This window comes from Dichomitus squalens, assembly GCF_000275845.1.
Source record: "Dichomitus squalens LYAD-421 SS1 unplaced genomic scaffold DICSQscaffold_56, whole genome shotgun sequence".
NCBI lineage: Eukaryota > Fungi > Basidiomycota > Agaricomycetes > Polyporales > Polyporaceae > Dichomitus > Dichomitus squalens.
In genome coordinates, this window is record NW_006766938.1 from 195812 (window position 1) to 206341 (window position 10530).

A 10530-nucleotide genomic window follows, 5' to 3' on the forward strand; every position below is an offset into this window, starting at 1 on the left:
ACGGATTGTTTCGTGTGCTCGGTCTTGTCAGGCTTGTGTGGATGCGCGACGAACTTGAAGCGGGGGCAGATGCGGGCATTGTTCAGCGCCTTAGGCTGTAACCACCGCATCAGCGAGACGACTCTATATCGACGACGAACAATGAGGACGATACTCACCAGCGACTTGTACATATCTGTCTCTGAGGATGGCGTTTCCAAGCCATTGAATCTGTTGGATTCCGACCTGGGTGTCTTCATCGAAGGGAGGAAGCGGTCGAAGAAGTCGGCGTGTGGGATGAGGCTGATCTTGCCGTGCATGTTGAAACGCAGTTCGTTGCGGTGATAATCCAAGTTCTCCTTGATGTTCGTGTGGTTCTTATCGCCTATGAGGGCTTTATTGGGGGAATCGGTGGTCTTTGTACCCTCGGAGAATCGGACCTGGGAAGGCATCGTGGTTAGGATGGTCGAGACAGGGAGGAGGCGGTCACAAGCGACGAGGTGTTCAATGTGTTCAGAAAGTCAAGTACGTGGTCAGGGATGTACAGGACGAGTTATTGAGCGGATGGGAGGCGGTGGTTGGGAGATTGAACTGGGAGAAAGGACGACATACCGGCTCGAGCTTTTATTTGTCGGAGTGATTTCTGAGTATCAATCACGGAGCACGGAGCAGTAGGTAAGACTCAGTAAAGCGCAACGGCTGGTGTGTCCGAATGAGGAAGCTGGCCGATGCACAACGGGGGGCACAGTGGTAATGAGGAAAGCAAGTTGGAAATGATAGGCGCTGGATGGGGCTCCGTCTCATGGGCGGCTAAGTGGAAAGCGGCTTCCTTTGTTGGCGGCTCCTTTGACCAAGAACCAGTCACCTCTCAAAAGCAATGGTGACACGTTATGTATGTTTTCAGTGTGGTATATCTGAAAGCAAGAAGCACGTCCGGTCGTTGGATTGCCGTCGAGGAATCGCTGGCACGTGGCTGTGCTGTGGGAAAGCGCGATCCTAGTAGCATTCCAAATTAGGCCTAAACAGAAAACAGTTCGGACCGTGAGTCCGGGTTGCATTATTATCGCCTGCATAAACAGTTCTTTATGTCAAAACTACGCGTCAATTCTTGGGTGCAGCAGCTTATGGCTGTGAACTACTTATCATATCAGGTTGACCTCAGGATATTTGCAATCACTCGCGGCGGTACTTATCGCGCTGTCTCTGCCCCCGCCAGCACCCAGCATCCAGCACTGGCACATGAAGTCAGGCCGTCAGTCGATGGTCAATCCGCGGTACAGCATTCTTCGTGCACGAGTGCTTGCCTACCACATACGTGGTTGACTGGCCATGAGCGAAGCTGGTCAGCCCAAACACGAGCGGATTAATGTTGGTTTCGGACCAGAATGTCCCGCCCTCTTGCCGAGCACTTGACACTATGAATTAATTATGATGTCCCACCCAGTTCTCCTCACCTTTTCAAACTCCGAGAGGGTGCCGGTTCGGGTCTGGGTTCGGTTAGGGTCAGGGTGTTAGGGTTTGAGATCTTACAGACTGACGCAGACTATACTCCCCACGGAGGGTAGCCGGTCTTCTAGGGAAATGCACAAGACGCGGGGTACGGAGCAGCGCGCACGAGCGTCATTATTACTTGGATCGGCCACAACGTATTGGCGTCCGGACCGACACGACGGCATGGACGGTCTCGCCCGAGGCCAGTAAGCTAGGCCTAACAAGACTTCAGATATAGCCGGTTATAGCGAAGAGAGCTGACGTGTGCTCGATCGATTGACCTCTTGCATTGAGCAGGATTGAATGGTAGCGCGAGCTGACAACTTCAAGTTGCTGTACGTGACAGAAGACGGAACCTCGCAAGCAGTATATGATATACCCCTTGTTTATGGGGCATTGGCACCCTAGAACACTCTACTGATATGGTGAACGCTGCCTGCGAGCCGCGTCGCGTGTCGGGGATAGCTGACGAGCGAGTATGATAGTGTATTTACCTTCCAGATATACGGCATGAGTGTATTCATCCCGTCGCTGGAGCCTTGTATCAGAGCCGCAGCGCACCCCGCCACAGGCCCTCTAAATCCGGTCAACTGTCGTTCAAAGGGGTAGGAAGCAGCCAGAGCCACCATCTGCCCTCCGGCCTACTACCAGTAGGAACGTCTCTGAAAGTGTCCTTGCGTCGATCTCCTTTGATTCAGAGGCTTCGCCTGATCTCGGGGTTCGTCACAGGGCACCTACCGCAACTCTCTTACCGCAGCACGCGGAGCCCGCCTAGGACTACATAAGGATTCAACTCCGTCTCCTCACACTCGTGTCCCTCATAGCAAATCAACAAGCGGCTACGACGCACCTGCCTATATGGAGACATCTGACCTTTTCTCGCCCGCAGTAAAAGTCAGCCTGCCTCGAGCAGGGTAAACCGGACGTCGCAAAGACAAAACGGGTTCCGTCACTCCTTCAGAGGCAGAAGGTGTCAGGAGACACCCGATCCTCTCTTTCGACCACATCGTCTTCCCAGCACGTGCCCCACAGCGATTGAGCCAGTTGGCGCGATGACGATCACACGAGGATGAGCGCTCTCTGTCCATAGGCCGGCGGCACGCAGCTCTCCAAGCTAGGTGCCACGCCGCAGATTCGAAGGAGACTCTGAGGGCTTCAGGGACATGTTCACCATACCCCCCAGTGACGACGTCGTTGAGGGTCAGTCGGACGAGCCTCCCCCCGTGCTCTAGTCGATCCAAGCCGACGATCTTGGGTCGCTCCTGCAAACGATGTTCAGCATATGCCACCAAACTCGTGCCGATGAGCTCGGCCTGCATTCGCCAGTCACCACGCACGTACTGCAGAGGAAGCGAGGGAGCTCTCGCGTGACGAGCGGGTGCACGTCCTCAAGCTCACCACAATGTGGGGCTTCGCACGGCGGATCGCTGTCGATGGCCTGACACCGCTGCCGCAGAAAGAGGATCCCGTAGGATGGATCACGCTTGCGCGCACGCACGACGTCTGCGAAAGGCTATAGCCTGCTCTTCAGATGCTCGCACGCCGCACGAAAGTCGCGCAGCCGGAGGAGGTCAAACCCTTGGCTATCAGCACAGTCCTGGAGACGGCGGAAATCCGAGAACGCTTCCGAGTCCCCCTGGTCGAAAGAGGCGGGGGCTGCTATGGAGGAGCGACGTACGCCTCGCGCGAGACTCATAACTGCGAATAGGAGGCTCGTAGGGTTTTTAAAGAGGAGCTGAGAGCAGCCAGCCCATGCGAATTCAATCAATGTAGAGGATCTTGTGCGGCGTTGTCGATACGTAGGCGCTGAATGAGTACTTCCCAGACGAGCGCCAGTCGGGACCCCGTCGGTTCGCCCCGATCTTCGACGATATCGATGCGTCTTTGGCCAGCTTGTCAGTGTCTTCGGTCCTCCATCGTGCTGTGTTCTCAGAATCTCATGATACACCAAGTGATCAAGCCAGCAGGGGGCGGTGATCTCTAGGTACACCATTGACAGCCGTCTAGACCTGGAGCGGCCAGTCTAGGCAGACAGGCCCTGGTCAGCGACATCTAGTCCTCTCGAGCGCCTCCCGTTAGTGTGTACGATAAGTGTGGGCCGTCAGCGCTGCACAGTGCTCGGAAATGCTTTGCCGACCGAGAGTGCTCGAGGCGGAAGGCCATAGGAGCGCGGTCGAGTACACGGGGTCGACGGCGAGTGGAATCCAGCCCCTGTTCGAGCTGCGGGCGCGGTGCAAAAAGCAGGGGCTGACCTGGTCATGTTCGCCCCCCATTGGCCGGCCCCGCACAAGAAGCGTCTTCTCGTCCCCTCACCGAATTCGAAGCATGCTGGCCAGCCAGATACGCATCGCGAGTGTCTGCGTTCCCCGCAGATTGGCGTCTGGTGGCACCAGCTACTATATAACCAGGGCTGTCATACGCCCATCCGCACTCCAACTCCAACACCCGCGCCCACACTCACATCCACACCCCCGATTCCATTCATCCTCGACCATGTCTCCTCAGTTCAACATCCCGAAGACGCAGGTGGCGGCCATCGTCGAGACGACCGACGCGCCCCTCAAGGTCGTGCGCGACCACCCCGTGAAGCAGGCGTCGGAGCTCGAGCCTGGCGAGTGCCTCGTCGAGCTCGAGTACAGCGGCGTGTGCCATACCGACCTGCACGCGCGGAACGGCGATTGGCCCATCCAAGCTAAACTGCCCCTGATTGGCGGGCACGAGGTGAGCTGCATACACCCGATTATCCCGAGATCTGGCTGCAGATGGCTGACAGTTGTGGGGCAGGGCGTCGGGCGTATCGTCGCCATCGGAGAGCACACGCAGACGTCGCCGGTGAAGGTGGGCGACCGGGTGGGCATCAAGTGGCTCGCGTACTCGTGCCTCGACTGCGAGCCGTGTCGGAAGGGCCTCGAGCAGAGTGCGCACGCCCCGTCTTCGCCTGCGCCCCGCACTGACGTCATCTCGCAGGTTGTCTGAACGGCCGCTACAGCGGCTTCACCGTCGACGGCACCTTTTCCCAATACGTCGTCTCCTGGGTCACCCACGTCACGCCCATCCCCGAGAGCCTCCAGTCGGCTGACGCTGCTTCTATTCTCTGCGCTGTGAGTGTTCCGCCGGCGACGACCCCCGATGGTCACTGATCGCGCTTTCTCTCTCTCTATCAGGGTGTCACCGTATACCGCGCCATCAAGTACTCGAACACACACATCGGCGACTGGATCGTCCTCCCCGGCGCCGGAGGAGGTCTCGGACACCTCGCCATCCAGTACGCCGTCGCCATGGGCCTGCGGGTCGTCGCAGTCGGTACGCACCCCCTTTCCCCGTACACGCCCCCTCCTCGCTAACGCAGCACCCCATGCAGACACCGGCGCGGAGAAAAAGGAGCTCTGCCTGAAGCTCGGCGCGGAGAAGTGGATCGATTTCCGCGAGACGAAGGACCTCGTGAAGGACATCGTCGACGCGACGGACGGGCTCGGCGCGCACGCGGCAGTCGTTACCGCCGCGAACGGCCAGGCGTACGCGCAGGCGATCGACTACCTGCGCATGGGCGGGACGCTCATGGTCGTCGGCCTGCCCGCGCGCGCGAGCCTCAGCGCGGACATCTTCTTCACCGTCACGAAGAGCATCAGCATCGTCGGGTCGTACGTCGGCAACCGCCAGGACGCGCGCGAGGCGCTCGACATCGCCGCGCGCGGGAAGGTCAAGGTGCATTTCGTGCTCAAGCCGTTGTCGGAGCTCAGCAAGTGAGTGTTGGTCTGTCATCGCTGTTTGAGGTGACATCGTGCTCACATGTACGGTAACAGGACGTATGAGGGCCTCGCGGAGGGCACGATCGTCGGCCGTGTCGTCCTCAACATGAAGGAGTAGATGTCGCTTCCCGAGTACTATACCAAGCACGCTCCGGCCCCGGACAATGTTGTAACTCTAGCCACCTACGCACGATACGTCGCTCGAGAGCGCGTTGTATTCAGCAACATACTATAGTTTTCACGGTGTACATCAGGGTTGGCTCGATAATAGTAGGCCTATCTAGCAGGCACAATCTAGGGTGCATCCTTCCCGACGCCACGAACACTGAGCATATCCGGCTAGCCTCCTAATAGCTCCTGCATGCTCACAGCGAAGTCCGCTGCGAACTCCCTCCCGAAGTCTTTGTCGACCGAGTGTGCCGTCAACACCACCTGTGGATGGGAGGGGTCTGTGCTGGCGCGTCGTCCCGGACGGCTTTCCGTGCACTCTAGTCACGCGCGCGATGCAGAGTACTGGTGCGCCCTTTGGAACTCGCCGGGCTGGCCCCCGAAGAGAGCGCCTACTAACACGGCGAAGTTATCGGCCTGAGAAACGGCGCCGGTGGCGCCGTTCTGCTGAGGTGCTGACGCACCGGTGAAGGTGCTGAGGGGGCCGTGGTTCCGGCGATGACGTTGGGGTTGTATGCAGTAAGTATGAGTACATATTATGAGTTGCTTCCCCTGGAGGGACGATCAGCACCGCTCATTTGTAATGTCGCACTGCTTTCCTCCTCCGATACGCACGGTCACCGTAAGTACGGGGAACAAGATGATTGGCACACATCCGGGCCCGAGAAAGAGGCCTCTCCATCGTCCAGTCCGATTAACATGCACCGCACCCCAGTCTGCTACAGTCGACAGCCACCCTTCTCTACGCGTTGCCCAAGTCCGCAGCGCTGCATCGAGACCTGGAGAGTAGGTGGCGCATTCAAGTTGGTACAGTCATACACGGGTCCTCGGGACAGTCAAATGTTGTCGCTCATCCCAAACCATCCCCTACCTGTGCAGCCCATATCAGACAATGCCATCATGTATGGTACACAACAAGGCATTGCACGCCTAAGTTTCATGGTAATCCAACTATGTGTGAGAGGGATCGGGGACAATCATCCCAAATTTCTCTTATCGCACGTCCCTCGGTCCTCGGGACAGTGCTTAATTCCCTCGTATGGAACGAAATTGCTGTTGCCGAGGATAGCCGAACCCAGATATGGTATGTGGACATCTAAACGCCCGATTGCTTGAGCGAAAGAACTACCCTTCCACACTGTGTCGATGACTATCAGGGCTCAGTGTCAAAATCTCACCATATAAAGTTGCTGAGAGAAGGGGATATATGTCACCTTGTTGTACACCAGAACTGGGGCACATCCATGGGCACGGTGAGTATAGATTTGGGCGGGAACCAGTCCCAGATTTGGTTTTCGTGTAAATCCTGTACAGAAACAGGGCTGGTGACTTCACTTCTGGGTCGCCTCTGACGAAATTTGAGGAGAGGTGAGCTGTAAGAAGTCTATATAGGTATATACAAAAATCTGAGGCAGTAGGATAGAGGGAGGGTCAGAAAACACGCAGTGTCCCGAGGACCCATGGTGTCCCGAGGACCCGTGTATGACTGTACTTCCCGCGCTCGTGCTTGTGAAGCAGGTGCGAGAGGACGAGGAGAGGGAGCGTGTGGAGGGTCGCCGTCAGGGTCGCGTTGTGTGATCGTTGGAGACCTTCGGGACTGGGCTCTTCGCGCATGTCGCCGAGTGTCGCCCCAGGCATGGGGTTGAAGAGCTTGAGCACCTCGCGGAAGACCATGTCCACGGCCTCTTCTGACGGAGGGGGCAGTATGCGATCGTCGGAGGTCTTGACGGAGGTGGGGGGAGGTGCAGTTCTGCCGGAGCTCGTTGGGAAGCATGCGGTGGAAAGCGACGCCGCTGAGACCGTTGCACATGGCATGGTCTAACGCGAAGATGAGCGTGGCGTGGGGTTACTTGTCATGTTACAGCTGGTTGCGAAATTTATGCCCGACCAACTCCGACGCAGTTTCGACCACGGAAAAATCGAAAAAATCGAAAAAATCAAACAATTCATGCACTCGCGATTCTGCTCCCCTGTGTTCTATAAACTTTCCATAACCCCTATAGCAGCGAGTACGAGACCTCACGAACTTGAGTGGAGAGCGTAGGACTCCTGGTTCCCAACTTGTGCCCTTCGAGGGAAATCACTAGAAGCTCCCTATGGGCGATGAGGTTTCTCGCTCAGGCCGCCGCATCTGCGCACCGCCTTGCAACGTCACTTATGAAAGTATATGGCTCATTTAGAGTAGGTTTTGTGGGTTTATAGGAAGATGTTACACATTCTCAGCCAGAGCAGTAGGCAGTCTGCCTCCTGGCTCTTGCCAGCGCATCAAGCGCCGGAAGAGGTTCAGACATCGGCATATTTTTGTAACTCTCATGGGCTTCAATGTCGTTTCGCCGCTCTGATGTCTATAAAAAAAGTATTTATAGGTGCTCTTGATACCTTTCCAGTGCGAACTTCGTCAGCAGACACATCATCAACACTATGCAATGCCGACAGAGGCAGTGTTTGAGTAGCATCTAGTTCCAGCTTTCTCGAAGCACCCTTGCCACGCAGCTGTCTGTAATAGCCTATACGGACCATCAACACCGTCTTTTAGGTGAATTGCTGTCCAAATTCTGTCTCTTCCGTTCTTGAGAGCCCGTCTGTTCGCTCCAGCCTACTTGCTCAAAGTAGCGCCTGTGAGGTCCTTGCAAAGAGCCTTCTACGAACGTCGTGGATCACCCTTGTTCATAATGTTTCAGGCTCTTATGGACCCAGAAGGGTCGAATACCTTGTGGTCTAGGTGTTTGATAGTGCAGGGCGATTTATGGAATTTGTTTCATTTTACGATGCAGAAAGTGCGCGAGCGTCGTTCGGAGTCGGCCGGCATAAATTTCGCAACCAGCTGTAACTCCGGATACGGCAGGTCGCCAGAACGGAAGAACAGCATCGGGCCCGAAGCCGCGTTCGAACAGAAACTCGAGAATGGAGTCAATAACGCTGAAGTATGTAGTCGTCGATGAGATCCACGACGCGATTCAGTTCGAGGGATGGGAGGCGGGGCCTACTCGGGAGGCCCCCCATCCAGAGCAGGAGACGCGACGCAATACAAATGTGTTATCGGTAGTCTGAGTCGTCGAAAGAGAGTGAAGGTGAGCGTAGTCCAAGCGATATATACACCTTCTGACTCAGGACTGCTGAGAGCATTCAGAACGACGAAAAGACGCCACCAGTCGGCATCCACGCACCATCACATATGACCCTGCGCATTGATGTGTAGTCGTTGAACCGATCTGACAAGCGGTCTGCTCCACTGCAGGCAGACGATTGGTTGAGATGTGCAATGAACGAGCGAAACCCTTACCGAGCCTTCTGTAACCACGCAAATTACTCACATCCTTTCTGCTCGAGCCATGCAAGAGTGTGCGATGTCTTCTTTGGTCGGTCGATGAGTTCGATCATCAGCTCTTGGAGTACAGACAAGCGGAACAAATCTGGATGAGCGTGTAGGGTGAGGTTCGGATTTCTTCGATAACTTGATGTTGCAGAGGAGGTGCTTACAATGCAGTTGGCGTCCGCAGTGGTCACGATGGATAATTGAGAGACACAACGAGAGCAAGTTGAAGATCACGAACCCTCACCGGAGTACGGCAAGCTCAGCAGATATGTTTATCTGGCGTGCATGACTGGCTGCGCGGCGCGGCTGATGTATGCGAAGTTGAGACGACGAACACATGGTACCTAGTTCCGCCTTTTATTTCTCCTTTGGAGTGAGTGTATGTCACAACAGCAGGCTACGGTATGAAAGTGACGTATGGCGTATGTAAGCTCAGGGATTGGAAAGGTAGGGACCTACAACGAGGGTTATAACCCGAAGGGCAAATAGCCCTTGTAGGGATCAACCCTCCCTTACGGAAAGGCATCGATTGAGAATCGTGTTTGCAGTAGTTTGGACAATTGCAAGACTACCACGATGATTACATCTTACTACAGCAGCATTCTGCTTGAAAGTCGACACGGTAAAAGCGGTACGGAGAGAAAACCTCGCAAGATGGGCCGATGCGCCACCTGAAAAGCACTGTGCTTATGAGTCGAAGGCAGGTCAGCAGGATAAGGCTTGATCATCGTGGACGATAAATAACCAGGGAGGCGACGTTAGACGTCTGTCACGGTGATGCGTTCACTGCTGGGCGCTCCGGTTGTTTGGTTAATGGCGAAGTGAATGACTTCCTGAGATTTCGTCGCATCTACGTACACTGAATAGGATACCAGATTATGAGAAAATGCGAGATGTGCGGTACTGATAAATTGAGAGCCGTATGCAAGTGTCCCGGAACATGATGATGCCAGAAATAATGTAACATGTGGAGCGGGAGATAATGGATGCATGCGAGAGAGGATGGAAGAGTCGCGCGGAAGGACGGACATAGCAAGACGATCCGTCCTATGCTCCACCGTGACAACGCCGAATCGCCCCTTCAGAGCTACAAGCAGACGTGGTTCTCAGGATTGTCCAAAGTGGAGGTCGACATCCACTGCGACGGGCCAGTAGAGAAGGCGTCTTCGAGAAACGAGGGAAGCTCTCCCGACGCAGATGAATCCGCGAACACTGACTCGTCCCACAGCCATGTATTTGGAGTGTGGCCGTTGTGGACCGGGAAGGGACCCGAGCCCGCGTTTAGCATGTTCGTCTGCTCGAACGCAGTTGTTCCGGAAGGATCAGGGAGGTTCGGGCCAGTCGGGGCCGTCAATCGGTTGAACGCCGCCCCGGCGACGTGGCAACCCAAGGCTGGGGACTGGGAGTCGACCGTCCAGTAGTGGTCTGCAGCTGCCCCCACCTGAGTCGGGATCTGGAGGGCCTCAGAAGCGCGGAAGGCGAATTGTGCGCAGAGGGCTTCGTATAACGCTATGAAGCCAGGATCCTTGAGGTAGTCGTTGATGCGTGCCTCCTCTCGGTGTTGCCCGCTAGAGGAACCCGTGTGCCACCCAGCAACTTTGACGGGCTGAGGGTGAGAGGACCATCCGACAGCTCCAGGTTGTAGGGCAGTGGTATCGTTCTCCTGCTCTTGCTTGATCACCGCCGTCTTGGACACCTTCATCCTCGAGGAGCGGCGGTCAGAAGGAGGCGGCACGATGTAAGGCGCAGATGATCGTCCGGCGATAGACAGAGAGGTGGAGGCGCGTGATACGCCCTTGGAGTCTGGGAACCGCTTCCCGAATGGCG

The 10530-nt window shown here is 56.0% G+C and overlaps 4 protein-coding genes across 4 annotated transcripts; 1 reads left to right on the top strand and 3 right to left on the bottom strand.

Annotated features, from left to right (window-relative positions):
- Positions 1-90: 90 nt before the first annotated feature.
- Positions 91-431, bottom strand: DICSQDRAFT_174047 (uncharacterized protein; the record flags this gene model as incomplete). The annotated part of the gene is made up of 2 exons (XM_007369847.1): positions 91-123; positions 159-431. The coding sequence occupies 2 exons, from the start codon at positions 429-431 to the stop codon at positions 91-93; spliced, it is 306 nt and encodes a 101-aa protein (XP_007369909.1).
- Positions 432-3963: 3532 nt separating this feature from the next.
- DICSQDRAFT_129544 (GroES-like protein) lies at positions 3964-5337 on the top strand (the record flags this gene model as incomplete). Its single annotated transcript, XM_007369848.1, has 6 exons — positions 3964-4191; positions 4255-4387; positions 4438-4571; positions 4635-4773; positions 4820-5213; positions 5274-5337. 6 exons carry the CDS (start codon positions 3964-3966, stop codon positions 5335-5337), a joined length of 1092 nt encoding a protein of 363 aa, XP_007369910.1.
- Positions 5338-6818: 1481 nt separating this feature from the next.
- On the bottom strand, positions 6819-7202 carry DICSQDRAFT_174049 (uncharacterized protein; the record flags this gene model as incomplete). The annotated part of the gene is made up of 1 exon (XM_007369849.1): positions 6819-7202. One exon carries the CDS (start codon positions 7200-7202, stop codon positions 6819-6821), a length of 384 nt encoding a protein of 127 aa, XP_007369911.1.
- A 2588-nt stretch (positions 7203-9790) lies between these two features.
- On the bottom strand, positions 9791-10516 carry DICSQDRAFT_174050 (uncharacterized protein; the record flags this gene model as incomplete). The annotated part of the gene is made up of 1 exon (XM_007369850.1): positions 9791-10516. A coding segment is annotated over one exon (726 nt), but the record flags the coding sequence as incomplete, so codon positions are not given.
- Between the last annotated feature and the right edge of the window lie 14 nt (positions 10517-10530).